Source organism: Lipophrys pholis (assembly GCF_963383615.2).
Source record: "Lipophrys pholis genome assembly, chromosome: 12".
Lineage (NCBI taxonomy): Eukaryota > Metazoa > Chordata > Actinopteri > Blenniiformes > Blenniidae > Lipophrys > Lipophrys pholis.
The window spans coordinates 24,195,937-24,217,521 of record NC_137641.1 but is presented as its reverse complement, the minus strand read 5'-3'; the positions used below and the strand labels follow the sequence as shown (position 1 = coordinate 24,217,521).

Below are 21,585 nucleotides of genomic sequence, written 5' to 3'. Positions count from 1 at the left end.
CGTATGCGTTGCATGCCTCACTGATCAATACCACTGCCACACATCCTGCCTGACCCTGGCATTTTGTCACCGTAAATCCCCGAGCTCCCTTTTTTTCTTCTTCTCCGGGCCGCCACTCCCTCCTCCTCATCTCTCTTTTTTCTTCTTCTTCTCCTTCTTTTTTTTTTTTTTTTTTTCCCCTGCTTCCCAAGTCATTTAAAGAAGTGATGGAGTCAAGGGGGAGCACTTTGAAAGATCTAAATACATTTAATGTATCTGGGGATGGTCATTTGATGGCTAATGCTCAGAGGTTCAAGTGATGGGCTTGTCTCAGGAGAGATATGCTGTGACGGGAAATTTCAAGGCCCCCATCTCGTAATGACTTCGCTTATTTAGGGGGGGAAAGTCGAGCATGACTTCATTGCCGGAGTGAAAATGCGTGCTGATTTCAAAAGAAACCTGTATTTTTTATCAGTTTATATAGAAATAAAACCTGCTTTTACATTCATTCAAAATCACAAACATGCTCTTTTTGGGAATGACTATAGACTGTACACTGCTGGATTTTTTTTTTTGCTGATCTTTACTTATCAAAATATTAATTATAAAAAAAAACAAACACTATACAGCACATTCACTGATGCCCTTCACACATCCTTCAGCCTTCTTCTCATACCATACAAAATGCAAACACGTTGCCCCTTCACCTCCCATCACTTCTGCTTTACATACCCTCCTCCCGTCCATCGCTTCCTTCCTTCCTTTACTTCATCCTACCTTCCTTCCCTGGGCCGACTGTGGCAGCCGTCATGGCCTGCAGACGTGTCTGCCTGTCCTGCTTTGATGTAGTGGCATAAGGTTCGGCTGATGACCAAGGTCAGGGACGAACAATCTATTCAATCCACTCATTATTATTAGGAGGTATAAATAAAATTTGGATGGAGGTGGGGGGTGGGCTGCATCTTGAACTCTGAACCTTCACCCTCAGCGGAAATTTATCTTTTTACCATTTTTTTCCCCCCTGTTGCTTGGTGACAAAAAGTCTCTCAGCCTTCAACCTGTCTGTCCCCCATCTCTGCTCGAACCACGCAAAACAAATCCATTAGCCGAATGATATAAATGCTGTCACTCTACATATGCAGTATTCGGAGATGCTGTTTCCCTACGGATAGAATTGAAAATAACTTGGTTCCGGCTTGTTCAGGTCTCCAATGTGCAGCAAAATCTTTAAAATTAAACAATATCATATAATGACAAGGATCTTAATATGTCGTTTTCTTTGGAGCGCCTCAAATAATGTATTTAAAGGATTTAAAGCCACCTTTCAGCACAACAAGGTTAGATATTGTCAAAATAAGGCTGCATGGCATTGTAAGGAGGCTACAGTCAACACGTCCACAACAAATATTGCCCTCAGACGCTTTTAAGTTTTGGCTGCATCGTTTGAAATGAGAAGTTTCTGTCTCTTAATTAAGTTCAGAGGAAGCTTTGTTCAACATGAAATCATTTAGAAATACTGTAGTTTACTGAAATTACATGAAATTCTATACGTGTACTTATCGCATTTATTTCCGTCTCCAGGGTTTGCTCTTTGCAAAGCACAGACTTTCCCAGATTACCCCCCCCCCCCCCCCCCCTGAGATGAGGAGTTGTGCACTGTACTGTATTCAGCTCCTGCGTGAACAATAGTTCAGCGTCTCCCTCTTGTCTTTGTCCCTGATCTCTCCCCACCCTCTCTACCCCCAGAAACCAAATTATAAAATCATCGAGAGCATGATGAGATTGTTGCTCGGTTATTAATCTTCAATAAATACATCTTGACCCAGGGATTAAGTGTATGCCCTCTCCACCCCCTTGTCCTCTCCACCCGCCACCTCCCCCTCCAGCCCCCTCCCAACACACACCACCCTCACTCATCTCTCCAGAGATCCTTTGACATGAATTATGAAAAAAAAAAAAGGAAAAAAAACAAAAACGGGGAAAGAAAACAACAGCTCAAAGAGAGAGAGAGAGAGAGAGAGAGAGAGAGAGAGAGAGAGAGAGAGAGAGAGAGAGAGACAAACAAATGGTCAACCCTGGATCCTGGATTGAGTACCGGCGACTGATGGCAACGACCTTGGGGGGCCATCGGCCTGCAAAAGGATTACTTCCTCCCTCAGGGAAAGACGAATAGCACGGCTGGAAGTGAACTCAAATAGAAACCTCGACACTCATGTTCATCGTAGATGCAGTAAATGATTTACAAGCATATTAACATTGTTCAGCTGGTTAAAGCATATCACCCCCCCCCCCCCATATCTAAAAAAAAGAAATCAAAAAATCTAAATCTACATGATTTAAAGTTAAAAACAGTTTTTTTGGGTTGATTTTTTTTATAATGCGATGATGCTTGGGAAGGAACGTCGGCTCCCACTACTTCCCGCTTCATTGATTACTGGTTGGGCTTCAGATTGAGCACTTAACAGGGGTCAGCATGGAGAGAGGTGGGAATGTCCGTGTGCTGGGTTCATATTAAAACATTTCAAGTTGAATTTGAAAGTTCCATAACAGGAGAAAGTCAATCCTTTCTGTTAGTAATAAGAATTAAGATAAATGTATTTTGTTTGTGAATAAACAGCTTATTTTGGTGGCAAATACAGGGGTAATTTTCAATAATTGATAGTAGTGGAAATAAAATTTGTCTTTATCCTAAAATGATGGAATAAATCCACGAACACACGCCACAGAAAAGATCAGTTGTCATAAAATACTAGTTTGTCTGAACGTAGTTGGATAATGTTTGATACCTATAAGATGTCTCTACATCAGTATAGAGTTCTCGGCCCCCCCCCCCCCCCCCCCCCCCTACCACCCACCCTCCTCATGGAGCAATATTTAAATTGAAGCACTAACGAATTCAGGCCTTGCCCTCGATGTCTTACTTCCAAAGCTTGTAAGCTTGTAAGTGCTTCAGCAACCCCGTCCCTTCTTTTTTTCTCACATCAGACGCTGGCTTCAAAAGCAACAATTAAACTAAGTGATTTATCGCCTCCTTCGGCCAAACATCAACACAGAGCGTGCACCAGGAGGGACCCTCTTTGATGGTCATGGCCGACAAGCTGCAGCTGTTTTGCTGGTTGGATTCATCCCAGCGGAAGATGCTCTGTTCGGGATATCCGAGTTCTGCATGCAGGAATTTCCTGCCTCCTTTCAGTCGCTGGCCCCTCGCCGATCTGCCGCGTGGCTCAGAGGTGACAGCTGAGCAATGGCTCTTCCCTGGGCATAGTGATAATTGAAAAGTGTGATGGCTGGCTGCTGGCGAAGCCACCATCTGTGAGTCTGAGTGGTTTGGTGAGTGTTGCGTTCGTGGGCGGGGGAGGTCGCGGGTTATGTGAGAGCCAGACAGCCTCCCCTGGGGAGCTGTTAACACCTCGGAGATGCCAAAAGGCCCCCGAGTTGGCCCTTTGCAGAGCCAAGGCTCCTAATGAGAAAAAGGGTGATTATCCCACTGCGAGGCGAATATGAGCGCGTGCTGCGGTGAATCCAGACAACGGCGAGAAGGAGGTGAATTCGAGCAGGAAAAGAAAACGAGACATTTTTTGTCTCAATTATCTGAAAGTTTGGACTCCAGAGCAGCTTCCGTCCACCATCACTGCTGCACTGTATGAATCAGAACAGTGCAAATGGAAGATTTATGACCTATAAAATACAATTCATGTGGAGGTGATGACTTAATTGGAGAGTGGCTCTGCAGAAATATTAATAAATGTACAGTAGGTCAAATAAATCAGAATTAAAGAGAGGCTTGCCTCTTTGATTTTTTATCATTGAATATTATATATAGTCGAACGATTGTACAAAGATAGGCAAATTAAATAAATTAGATCATGTAAAATAGGAGTTTGTCATTTTTAGTATTTTGCACTAAAGCGTTTTTGATGTCTCCATTCCACTTACAACCCATTAACTATTAAAATGGGCATTTTAATGAAATAATGAAGAGCACGACCTATTTCTTTTTTTTTTGACAGAATCTCTAATGAAAATAAAAATAAGATCCTGGAGAAAAAGAACATCCAGATTCAACATTCTGCTACACTCTGAATCTTAATTATTTTTTTATAATTGTAAAAAATAATTTGAGGAGTAAAACATGGCCTTGTGTATTTTGAAATGATACTGTGGGGTTTTCAGGGCAAATTTAAAGTATAAAATAACATTGAAATCTCTTTTTTCTATTTAATGTGAACTTGCAATCTGGTAACATTGTTTTTGAGGAACAGTCAGACTCGACAGGGCTATTAAGGTTTCTGTCTATGAGCTATATTTATATCAAACATAATTTTGGTGCATGCTGGCATTTTATGTTTCTTTATACCTTTATACCATTATAATCTGATCAAAACACATGCAACCTGATGCTTTAATTAGTAAATGTGGCTAAACCGTTTTTTGTCATTAACCCAAATATCACATTGTTAATTCTGTAAACAAAAAAAAAATCCCATAGTAAAATCAGTATGAGTCTCATGTACTTGCTCACTGGTCAATGCCCGCCGTATAAAGTGCTCTGATGATTGCATTAAAAATGACAAACATCTAAACTCCATCAGCGAGAGGACGAGCGGAGTGATACATGAGCCAATACGTTTCTAATATGAATGTTCCCGAATGCATTTCAGTCAACTATTGCAGACAGATTACAGGATATTGCATTCCTGTCTAAGAATGAAATGAAGAAATAATTATGCAGCTCGCGGTGTAATGGGGGGTTTGGAGCTGTGATGGATTTGATTAAAGTTGTCAGTGAAAACACACGCTAATGACCGTGTTGATTAGTTAGATTGCTCTAATGCTGCTGCTGGTGCCATTAATCTACAGCATAAACAAAAGTATCACGCTGGGGTGGGTGCTGTGTTTGCAGTTTGTTTGTTTGCGTCTGCGCGCGCGTGTGTGTGTGTGTGTGTGTGTGTGTGTGTGTGTGTGTGTGTGTGTGTGTGTGTGTGTGTGTGTGTGTGTGTGTGTGTGTGTGTGTGTGTGTGTGTGTGTGTGTGTGTGTGATGAAGACTTTTGCCTTTGTCTTTTGGATTTGTCTTGTCTTTTTATCTTCTGCACATGTTAAGTTTTAAAGTGTGTTAAAATGAGAAATTTGGAAATATCTATGCTGAATACATATCGAATGCCACCAGCATGAAAACAATGTTATTGTAATTTCTTTCAAAAAAAAATCTCCAAATAAAACTGCTCATGTAATCTTCTCTTTTGATACCTCTTAAGAAACCCACCTGCTCTTTGATTCACAGGACCTTTACCACAAAGCCCCCCATCATCTTATTCAATTAACACGCTGCGTTAATTGATTGATATCTGTAACAGTTAATCCACTGTGCCCCTCCTCCTCCTCCTCCTGTTTCTCCTCGATCTCCCTCATACCCTCATCCTCTCCTTCAGAGGGCCCAAAATATCAAGGAGCAACGCCGATTCTCCCATGCATACATTTGCACACACACACACACACACACACACACACACACACACACACACACACACACACACACACACACACACACACACACACACACACACACACACACACACACACACACACACACACACACACACACACACAAACGCACACTAAGCAGCCTCCCCTCCGTTGCTGCTCCATTAGGTCTGAATTGTAGCTCTGATGTGTGGGACCCAAGGGAGGTGTTATTGTCAGGCCTGATTTACTTAGCGCCATCTGACATGGGGGGGGGGGGGCTTTGTGTGTGTGTGTGTGTGTGTGTGTGTGTGTGTGTGTGTGTGTGTGTGTGTGTGTGTGTGTGTGTGTGTGTGTGTGTGTGTGTGTGTGTGTGTCTCCATTTGAGGAGACAACAGGCTCACTGCCAGGCCGGGAGTCCTTTGGAGAAAGGACAGTTTAAAAGCAACAGTTTAACAGTAGCTGCAAAGCAATGGGCCACCTTAACAGTCATTGGGAATTCATATTCTACGCCTTGTAATTCATAAAACACTGTTGTCAAACTGCTCGCACTCGTGACTTTATCGAGACCGTATTTTATTTATTTATTTATTTTTTAATCTCTGAGGTGAAATTTATAAAGCCTGAACTCATATATCAGTTTCAGCCAAAGACAAAATACAAGGAGGAAAACTCGTGCGTACTGAGATATCTGTTCATCAATGTGTTCCTTTATCCTGTTTGTACCCTTGTTCGACCGGGAAATATGGAAATCTGGGTGTGAAATATACTTTCTGAAGTTCACACATGAAAATAGAAATGTTTTTTTAATTTCAATCTCTTGCATAAAATTCACTTTTATAGCCAGAATCCATTAAGAAGATAAAAGCCAGCCTCATGCCCGTCCTGTTTAATGGGCCAGATAACTATTATTTACAGAACATTTTGTCTTTATCTGCTTTTTGGCAGTCCTTGTTCTTTACAAGCTGTACAGGACTTTCACTTCCTTCATATTAAACAGGATTATTGGTATGATGTTGAATAAAAGAGTAAGGGGAATATCTCCAATTGCAACACTAAGAAATTGTTTTTTAGGTAGCGTCCCTCCTTTCTTTACTAAAATACTATTTACTGGAACATTTAATGTGGCCTTCAAGTTGCTTTTCAATGAAAACAAAGCCAATTCAGTAAATAAGCAGGAAACGTCCTTTTTAAACACTTAGTTCAACTGATTTTTTATTATATAGTTTAAAAACGGGACATTTCCATCTTTATATAAAGTGAGCTACTTTTATCACATGCGTGTGTAAATAATGACGGTTTTCTGATTTCTTACACACTTTTCGCACCTTTTACTGTGATCCAATTTGCACTTCAATGATTGACTTCAACATCTCCATAAAAACTTCTTTTCTGTGTCGGTCAACCGGCCTCATAAAACTCATCTGTCAAATTGCATACCTGACCTAATTTAATTCTTTACCCAGAATACGGTGGATTTCCACCTTAATCTGGCTGAGTGTGGCGAGCTAATCTCAGGTTTTCTTGGAAGAGTTCATGCCTCGGTCAGAAAAATCTCACACCTGCCGTGAGAAATGAGGGCGAAGGAAAAGAGGGATTTAGGGATATAGGTTGTTTTTTTTGTTGTGTTTTTTTTTTTTTTTTTTCTCACAAAGAAACGCCGGCGTCGCACAGGTGCCCTGTTGTTAAAATCACGTCCTCGCTCACATAAACAACAAACAGCTTGTTGACTTAGTACTTCCTGTCTGCGACGAAGGCAAATACAAGCAACCAAGTTTAAAAAAAAAGTGAGTGTCGTGGAAGATTAACACAGCTTTTGACTGTTCACTCTCACCCCACTCACAATCCTGCCAAACACAGTTTGGCTCACGTTACACGCCTGTTCCTTCTGTGCGAGGCAACAGTGATACCTGCCAATCAGCCGGACGGATCCAGCTGAATCTCCACCCGGGTGTTCCTTTTCTTGTTTTGTGGAACCCGAGGAGCCGAACATGCAGCTTTTAATGCTGAAAGAAGTTGGAGGGGTCGCACTCCCTAAACAAAAAGTATACGGATCCTTTAAATGTGAACAATTCGGTTTGGACATTCTTATATACACACTGCCAGCATGCATTTTTTACTTAAAGAAGCAGTTTTCAAAGTGTAAGGGGGCTTCAGGCAGTGTAAGAGTAATCTCCGGGTGAGCGGGATGAGTATTCCCAAGATACATTTTCTCAAAAGAAGTTATAATGGAGAGAAAGCGCTGACTTTGAGAAGCATTTGAATGATAAATTAAGCAATAGTAAAAAAACACAAGTGTGGGAATCGTGTGAAGACTTTGTGGCCAGATTTTGCTCTCCTGACGCGCCCTGTCATCCTCATCACTATGTTACCCAGTCTTTTAGATAAATTCATAATTCACTATAACTCCCGTCTGTGCCACCGTCTGATGTTTAATGTTGGTATGTTTCCATTACAGCTCAATTCTGCATGTAAGTGTTGTAAGACTTCACACACACTGACAACAGAACCATGAATTCACTTGGTTTTGCACTGAATTCAACATCCACTCAAACTTTTAAAGAGAAGTTGACCAATAATTCAAACTACGGAAGAATGAGCTTAATTAACGAAGTAATTTTCTTAATATCGATATGAACTGCCACAGTTCTTTTGCCGGCTTTGTCTGCCGTAAGTTGTGACTTTTTCTCCATGTTGAAACTTGCCTTAGCTTTTCAAACATCCTCTAATTTCTGATATTTCTTTAAATAAATCGCTTACTTCACATTTTCTGACAACTTCAGTTCGAACTTAAATTTGTACTTATGTTCACTTTCTGGTTAGGCAAAAAAATTCAGGATGGGTTGAATGAACCACAAACGTCACAGTCAAATATAATGTGAGTCAATAAGAGCAAGAGTATGTTTTGGTCCTCAATAAAGGCGGGAAAAAGTTTCTTCTAAAAAGTAATTCAACGTCATATTTTAAAGAACAGGAAGGGATTTTAATTTTTTTATTTTTTTATTAACAAAATAATTTTTGGGGACTAAACCACGAAAGAAACTTTGTCCCATTAAAAATAAGTGAAAAAGTGCATTTCCATGGTAATTCATCTTGTTGAATTGAGTTGTTCTATTTTGATCTTTAAAAATGGCCTATTTATTCTTGTAGAAGTAGATTTCAAATTTTGATCATCTTAAACAAGTGCATCGTTTTATGTTGTTGTTTATGTATTCCTTCTGCCCACCATCTGGGAGGCCGTGGTTGGTTTTAAAGGGTTGAATATTAAGAGAAATATATGATGAGTTTGAAATGATAGAAATTAATTTCACATTATACTGACTGTTGTTGAAGCTATGCAGGGGTGTTTCCTTACGCCCTCGTACTTAAACCATTAGGAAAAGAAAATACATAAACATCCAACTGGATGCGCCGAGACATGCACGCCCACACACACACACACACACACACACACACACACACACACACACACACACACACACACACACACACACACACACACACACACACACACACACACACACACACACACACACACACACACACACATTTACCATTTAATCTATTTAATTGAGCCTGACGCTGAATAACTAAACAAATGAGGAAATTCACAAGGGGCACTTGATCCCTTCTTGGATAATGGATTGGAGATTCCTTTCCCATAGGGGCATTTGGGCAAACAAGGCCCAGTAATCTCTGAATTGATGAGTTGACTGCATCAAATTTCTCCACTAAAGGGCTGTTGAACCCCTGATACAGTGTTGGTAGTTAGCCAGATGCTCAATTTGCACACACAGGCGGAACAGCAGGCGCACTCTGGTTTCAGCGACGTGCCATAAATGCAAGATAAATATATGCCGCATGCATATAAAACAAATGAAGAAAAAAAATACTACCTTGCTCCTTTTCTCTGAAAACCCAAAACCCTTCTGGAAAGGTGTGACCTGAGCGCTTTTCCACAATGCCCATCACTTGTTTTGGACCTAATCAAAAAGGATCAAACTCCATTCTCATTTAGGTGACAAATTTATTAAAGTCCTGTCATTTAATTAGGAATCGTCATCATTGTTTTCATTACCAGCAGGAATAAATAAGACATAAAACATTTTCCACATAAACAAACATATACATCAGACCCCGGGTGCTACAGTTCGTCCGTCGGGGCCGTTTTCAGTAGAACAAAACGAACAAGATACATCTGAGAACACACAAATGCATAGAAGTAATTGGACCCCTTGGTACCTTTTAAGACAACATCTACATTTTTTTCCCCCTAATTCCCTGGTCAAGAATGTACAAAGTCCTCATGTCCGTGCTCTTATTCATGTTCAAGAAGAGGTTTGTATAAAAATAAAGTCTCCACAATGATAAACCATTATATATTTATATATAGACATTTGGCAACAACCAGACATTTAAAGACTCTGAATGTTGAATTGAAATCTGCAGCTGTAGTTAACAAAGGGACTGTTGGTGAAAATGCAAACGACTTGACGTCTAAACTTTTTTTCTTTTTTTTTCCCGCCCGTCCATTTCTGTGGTCTCTACGTTATTCTAGAAGAGCCTATAGAGAACTTCCTTGCTTTGCGTACAGTCTTACTACTGAAGAACAATTAATCGGCCAAGTGCTTTTAATGTTCATCCTTGCTTCCACCCAGTTCAGATATACTGAATGAATCAGTCGGTCGGGTGTTGGAGAGATTCTACTCCTTCACACAGTCACTGTCCTGTGTGACTATTTCCCAAGTTTTTAAATCCACCCGACAGAAGACACAAACAAAACAAAAACAAAGAGAGTTAAAAATCAAAATGAAAGAGTCAGGTCAGGTGTCTTGTTCTTGACCAATCAAAACTGGCCATGGTCCACCTCATCTAACCACGAGGCGGGACTGGCGGGGAAGTCTGGGTATCCACCACTGCTGCCAGTGGACAGGTCCGAGCTGGGGCCGTTGGCCGCCCCCATGGAGACCCTCCCAGCGGCGTTGATAACGGGGCCGCCACCCTGGGTCATGATAGAAAGGCCGGAGTCGGGGTAGACGAGGCTGGAGATGAGAGGCTGGTGTCTGGGCAGCGCCTGAAGTGACCCGGGCGACTGCGGCAGGCCGTAGGGGCTGTTGGAGCGCATGTCGTGGAACTGGTCCTGCGACGGCAGGACGCCGTGCTCCAGGGGGAAGGAGTTGTGGCTGTTGCCTCCTTGGCGGCCCCCCATGGCTGGAGAGGACTCGCTCAGGCTGCTGTAGATGCCGTTGGTGTGGCTCAGGTCCGACATGGGCGGTTCGTCTGTTTGCAAAGAGAGGAAGATGAAGAAGCCGATTGACAGTTTCTGCCATAAACACGTTTTCATACCATGTGTAGCCGGAGTCTCTGTGTATATTGTGCAAATCATTATCAAGTTCAATGGGGTTTGGACAATTACTGGTTTCCATTCATTTAAAGTAAAATGGTATGAAAATTCCTGAGAACACAACAGAAACTAGTGTGAAATAATGTGCTAACTGTACGACAAAATCCCAGTAAATGTGATTTATGTGACAGCAAAGAGAAAATTGAAAGCCACTGGGGGTGCTGGAGTGGAACTGTGCAGCGTAGCTCTCTGCTGGCTAACGTGTCAGCAGCGTTCTGCAGCTTTCTGCAGTTACAGTATTTCACCCGCGGCATATCTGTGACTGTAAGCGTAGAAGCTGCATCACTGTGCATCCCTGCAATATGACATAGACTCCTAAATCCTCTCCCAAACACACACACATGTACGCGCAACTGGATGTTAAGTAGCCTCCCAATCCCTTAAATCTGATTTAGACTAAATGAAAACAAAACAATGCTTCTTCTTGGCAAATAAATGTGAGAAATATGTTAATGTCTTGTACATTGTTCATGTTCAGCGATGTGGCTCATCCCAAAAATTAATTTTCCTCACAAACGTAGCTACAACAAAGAAATAATCCACGAACACCAATGTCTTCAATATGTGTGCATTTTGTACATCTAATATTTTTTTGTTGTTGCTTTTTTTGCACGCCAAAGCTACTCAATGTGCTGCTGTAGATGAAGAGCGGTTTTTGGAGAATGATTTCAAGTCGTCTTTATGCTGTTATATCAGTGAGTGAAACACTTGAGCCTGCCATGATCCGGATATTACCTGTTTTCTCCAAACAGTGGTGTGATTCCCCCTGCCTTGCCTTTTCTTTGTTTTTTTTTCATTCTCACCTGTGAAGGACACCTCTGCATCACTGTCCATGCCCTCCTCCTGGATGCTGTCCTTGTCAGATTTGGAGCTTCCTCGCGACCTCTTCATATTACGGAAGTACTGCCCCCATCTCTGCCGCCCGGCGTCTTTCTTCAGCCTTTTCTCTTTAGCTCGTCGGTTCTGGAACCAAACCTGCAGGTTGAAGCGCACAAGACGTCAGAATCAGCAAAGCAAGTGGTGATTTATCCGTAATACGCTGAGCAGCAGAATCCGAGCTCTCCATTGGAAAAGAGTGAGTGCAAGCTGTGGTGGCAGCATAACTCATTAAATAAAACCATATGAATTATACAACAAATAAGCAAACGGAAAATGTTTTCTGTTTTTTTGGCCGTCTCCTCACACAGCCTCCCACACCAAACGCTTAAGCTTGTTCGCGGTTGCACACATTAGGCTTTAAAGCATTAAAATTAATGTTTAAGGACTGTCTGGACACTACTTCAAACCTCTCCGAGTCCAAGAGTTGCGACACTGAACAGTAATCCTTGGACCAACATGAGATTTATCATGCATTTAATTAACTTGTCGACAGCTACAAGTTGTCCTCACCCAGCAGAGCAGACAGGTTAGTCTGCCAACGACTTAAATCATTCAGAAATTTGGGAATTCACTTTCAATACAATGTAAAAAAAAAAAAAAATGTGTGTGTGCTCATCAAATTCACAACCATGTGTTGTCATCTCATTTTGCAAAAAACAAACAAACCAAAAAAATCGAATATAAAAGTGTTTAATTCCTTCAGAATTTTATCTTGCGCACAAAATTAATTCATCTCAGGCCCATGCACAGGAAGCAGTTCTCCCTTCTCTTTAATGATATTCCACCCTGAGTGAGCCCTTTTCACCCCTTCCCTTTCACTGAATAATGAGGAGCATTTTAGTGGCTTCTCTCTCTACTTTTGTCCTTGCAAATAAAACAATATATATGACCACCGCCGAGAAGCCAGCGTGAGGCTCCTCAGCAGTAGACAATATGTGAGGGGCCCTCGTAGCATTGTTAACGAGCTCGCACTTAAACCATGCTGACTTTCATGCGGACTTCATTTTACTCCATCTCGCCATAAATTCCCCCTGAACACACCTACACACACACACACACACACACACACACACAGACTTGTTCGCATAGCACACTTGTGCCAGTTCAGCTACAATTGTCTCCCGATAATGAAGTCGGGACACTAATGGAAGAGCCTTTAATGGATTATAATGTACCTGCACCACGCGCATATCCAGGCCTGTCTCTGACGATAGCTGCTCCCGGACATGGCGGGCCGGCTTGGGGGAGTTATTGTAAGCGTTTTTCAGGGTTTCCAGCTGTTTCGCAGTGATGGTCGTTCGCGGCCTTTTTGCCGTTGAGTCAGCCTCTGTGGGACAGAGGAACAAAAACAAAGACAACGCGCGAGGTCAGACAAAGGTGGACATTCAACAGTATTGACAGAGTTCAGGTCTCACATCCATGGAGGCCAAAATGATAAGCTCCATCGTGATGAAGTAGTGAGGAAATGTGTGACAATATACAGAGAAAGTAATGTCTGCTTGATTTGATGGTTATGTTGTGTTTTGAATTTTACAAATACCTTACAAGCGTCACAACAACAGGTATCCCGTTAATGAATTGCTAAGGTAATTTGCAGCTTCCTCTACATATACAACATGAATGAATGCAAGCATGAATGAATGAATGACATATTAACCCTTTGTAGAACACGCACACTATTAGTGTAATCTCGTTAATGTAGTATAATACCCGACCTGTTTTGCTTTGATGGCTTTTTAAAGTTGGGGGGGGGTTATTTGTCAGGAAAATTACAAGTGTTTTGTCTTCCAAATGCCTCATCGAACACAAATATTGTCCCCGAGTGCTATAAAAGGTCATCAACATGACTTTTTGGATAAATGGGTGCACTAACTTTATGTGCACAGTGCACTTCATCAAATAGGGTGTCAATGAGGCAAAACACAGCAATTGTTATTATGAGATGTGTCAACCATTGTCCATTGCGTCAAGCCTCACCAACACTGAAGGTCCACCTGTATCTCTATGTACATAATTAATTTATCATTTTATTGACTTATTAGTTTTAAGGTTACAGGGTTAAACGCAGAAGAGACAATCAAACCAATGCGAAATAACATCCAATCAATAAAATCTAGAGGATATAATTCAAAATATTGGAGTTTGATAAAAGTTTGAGATTGATTTCTTTGCGATTGTCCAGGTGAGCAGCATGGAAATCATTGGTAGAAGCTCGTCAACACAGCAGCTCACTGCATAAAACCTCCACAGTTTACACACACACACACACACACACACACACACACACACACACACACACACACACACACACACACACACACACACACACACACACACGCACACACACACCACTTTACAATTTTACACAAATAGATAAATTTCCTTCCGCCTGTAAACCCTAATATGGCACTAGTGTGCATAATTGCATGGCGTCTGCACATCTGCTCGCCAGCACAGCAAAAAACACCATCATCCAAATGAATGCTGCCCAAGTAATTGCACCCTGTCATTAGTAAAATAAACGTGTGTGTTTTTTGTGAAAACTTGTGTTAACTCGCCGCATAAATCTGCGCTGTGGTGTGGCGCAGTAAATTCAAACAAACAGATGGGGAGATAAAACTGGGCCTGAGCCTGCATGCTGGGATTTTCAGTGGAGTTGACCTGATGCAAGGCAAATTACTTTTATTTTTACTATTTAACGTCACTCCCATCTATTATGAATCAACTACAGTTAATAATTAAAGAAAATAAAATATCAGTTTAGAAATTTTTTTTTAATTGTGAACTCAACCAATAACAGAAGTTGAAGGTTTGGTTTTGTTGAATTGTGGATTTATTGGGAGGTTCATATATGATTTATTCACTTTTGGTCAGCAATTAAATGTATTTATACAGTTGAGGTGAAGCGTTTTTGTAGGTCAGAAATGAAAACAAACATGCATGTTATTATTCCCTAAATAATAATACTAATAATAATAATAATAATAATAACAATTATTATTATTATTATTATTATTATTATTATTATTATTTATAAAGTAATATAATAGTGATGAAAGTAATGAATAACAAATAGTTACATTACTGTGATATAGTCATATTTATGGTATTTATGGCTACCTGTGAGTATTTTTTCATCGAGTGGGTAATTTTACTGATAAGTTTAATTCCAACTGTGTAATCTACTTTTTTATATCCAGAAATTGTACATTTCTACTATGTATGACTACAATTTGAACCAACATGGAAACCATTACATTTGTATTTATCAGCAGTGCTTTGGTGTGTTTAACCTATTTACTTTACACCTGTTTTCAACATAAATATATCATACAAGTAAGATGAAGACAAGGATCGAGACTTTGAAAGCAGTAAGCAATATAAATGTCCCCAATTTTAGTTTTTTAAATGTTACAATTAAAATGCTGCACCCAGACAGCATGGAGAACCTTGTGACACACACACACACACACACACACACACACACACACACACACACACACACACACACACACACACACACACACACACACACACACACACACACACACACACACACACACAGATATATTGAAATCAGTTTAGTATCGATTTTGTTGCAGGCGAAGGAGCAATTAGTGCAGATGTGTCGGAATCTTCGGATGACCTCATCATGGCGTCAAAAGCAACTTTACGCGCAGTTGAGCGTGAAGCACCACGAAACAGCAGCTCACCTCTCTGTTTGGCGGTCTCGTAGTCGGCCTTGCAGACCAGCCTGCTGTCCTCCATCAGGTAGTACTCATCTCCTGTAGCCAGTTGCCTCTTGCAGACGATACAGGCGAAGCAGTGCAGGTGGTAGACGAAGTCCTGCGCTCTCCTCACCACCTGTGTGGGTGGGATCCCCTGCTGACAGGCTGCGCATTTGGTTCCGAATCTCCTTTGGGGAAATCACACGGTTTCCATCAGAAAATGTACTCTTTGAGGGCATAATTACCACAACAGTGACCTTAAATGATATCTTCAGGGATATTGTTTATTCTCCCCCAAAAAAAAGAAAGAAAAAAAAAAAGAAAAGCTACCCACTTGAAGAAGTCGTCTTTGCAATAAACGCTGTCGCCCCTGCTGAAGCACTTGTCCGCCAGTTGCGCCTGACAGTCGCTGCACTTAAGGCACTTGCTGTGCCAGTGGCGATCCAGCACTTTGAGGATAAAGCGGTCTACGATGTGTTGATTGCAGCCTGCACAGACTGGGATCTCTGCAAGAGACAACGCGGAATCACTGCACAATCAGCCATTTCGAAAAGTTGACGCGAGACGACACTTTACCCGCTTGAGCACAGCTGCCAAATTCCAAATAATTATCTAATATTTAATTATTCAACGGTAACAACCGGGAGACGTCGTGTTTTATGGATGAAATACAGATCAGCGCCGTGAAAACGCCATAATTATGAGCTATGTTTCACTTCAATTTACCCGCAAATTGTCTATTTCCGTTTCAGTATTTTTGCGCTTCAGTATTTTTATTTTCTCTGAATACATTTTCTTCTCAAATAACTACACAAACACGTTGTTTTGGACAAAGACAATTTTAAATTAAAAACATATTGATTGTGCCGTTGACTGCAATCAGTCTTGCGCCCTTCAATAACCTGTAAAGTGATTTTTACGCACGGATATTGTCGCTGTGTGAATCGACATTTTAAAACATCTTACAAAATTTGAATGCCGTTTCAAGTCACAGGGCTGCCACGACTATCCGCATATTGAACTTATCATGAGCTGCCAATATTGTTATTTATCGGGGTCTTCTAGATGCAGAGATGTATTGACAACATTTTCATCAAGTCCATAAAATCCAAGATATCGAAACCATAAAGCGGCTCTCATATCATGTGATTAAAAAAAATCTAACAAATAAAACAGTTTTTTTTAAATACACAAGAGCCTAAAATGTGAAACTGTGAACATCTGCCTTGTGAACATATTGTATTGATATTTTAAATATTAGAAGTTATTATTGGAAAGTTTAACCACTATCCTAAAATGCAACTAAAAATGACTGCCCGATGCCTAATTGCTTTACAAAGCAATTAGGAACTTCATATTAATTATATACAATATAATTATCTCAATAACTATGAATTGACATTCATTACAATAGTCTGCAAAACTACTTTCATTCTGAGACTATTTAAAAAAAAAGTGTGTTTACTAATCTTGTGTTAGTATGGCAATAACATCAAATACACACAAAACGCCACAGCCTGCATGTAAACAAATGGAAGCTATTGTGGCTACAAATCCTGTTGTGCAGAGTTGAAGTCCTCAAAAAATTCAAACATCAGAGACTGAGACTGAGACATCTGCTGCTTAATCATCTTCAACAAGGAGCAGCCTACATTTACGCAAGGTCAGGTCCAAATAGGCCTGCGTGATGTAACACGCAGTGAACACGTCTTTCGAGGTATTTTGACAATTTCTGTCAAATATTTTTGAGAATAAACTAACAAGAATAAAAATGAGGACAGCAACTCAGCTTCCAAAGCCAGGTGAGACTTTATCAAGGCCTCTTTATTACTAATTAAAGGAAGCTGCAACCACTTCATATTCCATCCGTGCAAGGAATCGCATTCCCATTGTCCTGCTCTGGACAGTCCATGAAACATTAACGAAGCAGTTCTGCTGGCATCACCGGCAAGCGATGCACAAGTGCGGTGGCGGCAACGTAGAGAACAGGTGTATCCAGGTCATCATTAATTCATCGAGCTCTGTAAGACTAGAGAGCTGCGGCCTGTCGTCTCACGGCACAGACCAACACAGTGTCCAAGCAATTTGCTCACCTTGTGGCCCTGTTGGAATATTATATGTGCACATGTTTACAAAAAAATAAAAAATAAACAAATAAATACAGTTTAGATGGAGTTGATGCATCCGTCATCCCAATAACACGAAGGAATAATCGGGCAATAAATAGACTCCAATCCACTGTGATTACCCGCGTATACTGTGTGATCGTTACTATACAGTGAACATTAAACTAGATAAAATAATTCTTTTTATTGATTGTGCACTGTCGAACGTGTAAAAATAGCCATAAAACGCACACAGTCAACCTCAAAATGCAACCAGCGAGGAATCTGACTGAAACGGTATTAAAGTGTGCACAACAATTCAAATTACCATTCACTCAGATCAAATGTTAAAAAAAAAACAACCTCCGGAGCGTAAAAGCCAGTAATGAAACCTAAAGCCATCAAGACTACACATCCTTGTTATTTCCGTTCGTTGTAAGCCAATTCTCACATGACAACATGTCCAAAACGAGACAGCTGTGCAGCATCCTCCACCAAGGATAGCACCTTTGATGGCCTTTTAACAAAGGCTCAACAGACGGAAACCGACCCCACATCTTAAAGAAGGTGGCCTATTACTAGACCAAGGTTTTCCATTACACTCACACGTAATCGTATGAAACGCAAACAAGCAATCGAACTCATAAAACTCTGTTTTTTCTCCTTACTATTACCTTTCCGTATCTCCTCGCTGTGCGACAGCAAAGCCAGAAGCATGTCAGCGTCTTTTGGTGCCTCTTTTGGAGAGTTGCGCTCAGCAGGTCCATCCATTGTTCATGTTTACGCTTATCTTTCATTCAAACCTGTCCCGCATCTGTCGACCTGACAGGTACTTGTCAAAATTCCGTCCCACGATAGGGGGGGGGGGGGGGGGGGGGGGGGGGGGGGGGCACAGGCGCGCCAGCGTGCGGTGCAGTTTGCTTTTTGTGCTTCAGCGCGTTGGAGCCTGTGCAGGATTACGCAGCGCCGTTTCCTGGGCGACAGGCGGATAGATTAACATCACCTACTGAGACTGAGTGCTACCTTACCCGGAAGGAGAATAAAGAGGTGGTCAGCAGGGAGAAACCAATAGACTTTCAGCGCTCAGATGCGCCTTTTATGTGTTTTAACCAAGTAGATTTAAAATTGAGAGGACCAGAAAGGATTGGAATTATTTTCCCATTCTAAACTTATATTTTGTTTACCGGACTAAAATCTGTGGATTCTATGTGTCCTGGTATCATTTATTATTCCATGCATTACCTATGGATCTTTTTGGCAAAATTGCTAAATAAATGAAAGACAAAGCTCATGGTCTGTCAAAAGTGTCACAATGAAATGATATAATGCGGGTGCAACTGCAAACTATTTAGGGTGGATAGTATGTGTTAATTGTGACCAATTAATTGACAAATATGATTTCGAACGCTTTTGATATCGTATTCTGTAACTCTGTCTTAACCTGTTTTTGCTTATTCGTGTTATTTTAAGACTACTGTGTTTAATTGTTGATTATTTTTACTGCTGTTTCGTGTAAAATCAAGTTGTAAGCTTTGTTTCTAATGGTGCTAAATAAATGAACATATTAGATATGATTACTATCTTACATATAAAAAAAATAAACATCTGTACTATCAGCACTATCAAGTGGCTGCATTTCTCACATCGACGTGAAGTTCCAAGCTGTAATTTAAATTTTAGTTGGTGGACAGTATGATTTAATTATAGGCTACTCATAAGCGCTTTCTATTTAAGTTTTTAATAGGTTATTAATATCGGGACATTATCAAAAATGTTTTGTCATTATTTGGAAAAATAAATCGAAATGATTCGAACCTACTTTGTATTTTAGAATATGCAAGACATGCACAGGCACACACTCACACAGGCACACACACGATCTTCATCCCATGTGTGTTGCGCTCTCAAAGACAAGTGTTTATTTAGGGGAGAGATTGGATGTTCAATAACATGTTGATCGGGCCAGCACCCCAATGAATTTTATTGACACTGATCTTTGGCACAAAAGAGCGCCTGGGGAAATCACTGGTAGTGCCACACGCGGCCGGACCACTGATGAATCTAAAATCAATGTCCCATTTGCTTGTATTCCAGAAGTATATGAAAGTCGTTTTGGAGAAAGGTGTGGGGTTCATGGGTGCCCCACTTACTTTTCAGCTTTGTAATAATTTTTATGTCATATTGATCGCTCAGTTTTGAGCGAGGGAGCCGACAGTAATGTGACAACAAAGCCATAAAATGACCATCACGGTTAATGGTTCGTCCGTTAGAATAACTTGAAATGATGATAAAATAAATCCTTTTTTTTTTTGTTTGAAGTAAACCGAAATTTTCTTTTTCTTTTTTTCTTTGGTTTAGAATGGTAAATGAGCACAACAGTTTTTTCTTTGAGTTTGTAATTTCATACATATGACTTTATGTTTAAAAAAATTTAATTCAGCTTGACAATGTTGCAAAAAAACTACCAAAAAAAGAGTAATACTAGATATATCTTTAAACACTTCTGCGGACCACACCACATGTAAACCGCAGACCTCAGGTGTCCCACCTGTCGGGGCAGGAATGTGACACCTGTTGATCCCTCCGTGAGGCCGGGTTGCGGGTGGGAGCAGCCCTGCGTGCGCCTGCTTGCAGTCTGTCGTTACATCCGCAGAGAAAAGCCGCAGCCGGCCACAGCGGGTCCGGTGTGCGCACGTCCAGATCCGCTCCCTCTGCGCGCTCTGCGTGCGCTCCCGAGGCGGCCGCACGCGACGGTGTGAAATGACAGCACGCGCATAACATCTGTTGGTGCGATTCCCCAACAATGAAAACTCATTACGGATTCATAACGACTCGCACACGCAGAAGCGCCTCTAAACAGCCTGCATGCAGAATATGAGGCTTTTTGTTTGTTTGCAACTGTAAACTCGCTTTATGAAGAATTTGTTTCAATGTTCCCATTACAAAGTACTCAAGATAAAATAAACATGAAAATCCAGACCGTCTGACATTCGATGCCCTTTTAAACGAAATAGGACATTTTACAGCATCAATTCCACGCTTTAAACTTGAATCCTGCTGTGCTGATTCTCTGCATTATCCTGTGTCTCAACCAGCCCTGACAAATTCGCAGTCTACAGGGCGCCTCATTTCTATCATCATAACCGCTCCCCTCCAAATCTAAATAAAAATGTATATATTAAGTGTGAAATGGTAGAAGTCGTTTCTTACCTTGGCCTGAACTGTACCGGGAGAAATTCCCGGTGTTTTGACAACTTGAACCCGGGTGTTCAAGTAGCATTTTGGAGACGCTCCGGCGAAAGAAAAGACGCACACCTGTGATTAAAATATATGGATATATATATATAACAAACTGAGTGCATGAAAGTAGAGTCAACGCTGGTGTGTTTCTTGGCGATGTATCCTCTCGAGTGAGATGAGATCTATTAATCAGCAGCCTGACTTCTTAAAAACGTTCAAAAAAAAAAAAAAAAAGAACCTCCGGGGACCCCTCTCCTCTCGTCAACCACCGAGAAACTTAAAATATTCATCAAGTTCCTGATGCGGTGATGATAAGCTCGAGATGAGAGAGAGAGACAAGAGAGAGAGAGAGAGGTGGGAAAAGTGCGTGACCATTAGAGGCGTCAGCTGACCTGACCGTGCGTCCGCAGCCCGCAACTTTACTTCAACTGAGATCAGGGGCGGTCAGCGCTGCCTCTGTCCAGGGTGCTGAAAGGGGAGTTTCCTCTGAACAGGCTCAAGGGGTGTGTGCTGCTCCAATATCCCCCCAGAGACGCGCGCGCGCGCACACACCCGCCAACAACACACACACACACACACCATTTTTCTCCTTATCTATGTTGTGTTGCACGTGTCCGTCTTTTAACGCGCACAATGGGGCAATTGGGCATCGCTCGAGACATTGTTGTCCTGCGTTTCCATCGCTGCGTCTCTCTTTTGTTTTGTTAAAAATAGAAACGCATAACATTAGCGATTCAAGTGGATGGGGGGCGAGTATACCGTTATCTCAGCCCATGTAATGTAAACTGT

At 41.2% G+C, this 21,585-nt stretch overlaps 1 protein-coding gene across 2 annotated transcripts; it reads right to left on the bottom strand.

The window, feature by feature from the left end:
* Positions 1-9,449: 9,449 nt before the first annotated feature.
* On the bottom strand, positions 9,450-21,284 carry lhx3 (LIM homeobox 3). 2 transcript variants are annotated; one of them, XM_080477337.1, is made up of 6 exons: positions 20,767-21,284; positions 15,786-15,957; positions 15,437-15,639; positions 12,899-13,050; positions 11,648-11,819; positions 9,450-10,720 (listed from the first exon to the last, which is right to left on the bottom strand). In XM_080477337.1, the coding sequence occupies exons 1-6, from the start codon at positions 20,834-20,836 to the stop codon at positions 10,287-10,289; spliced, it is 1,203 nt and encodes a 400-aa protein (XP_080333463.1). In that variant the 5' UTR covers positions 20,837-21,284; the 3' UTR covers positions 9,450-10,286. The 2 variants fall into 2 exon arrangements, with proteins under 2 accessions (XP_080333463.1, XP_080333462.1); XM_080477336.1 differs by lacking the exon at positions 20,767-21,284 and adding an exon at positions 18,231-18,372.
* Between the last annotated feature and the right edge of the window lie 301 nt (positions 21,285-21,585).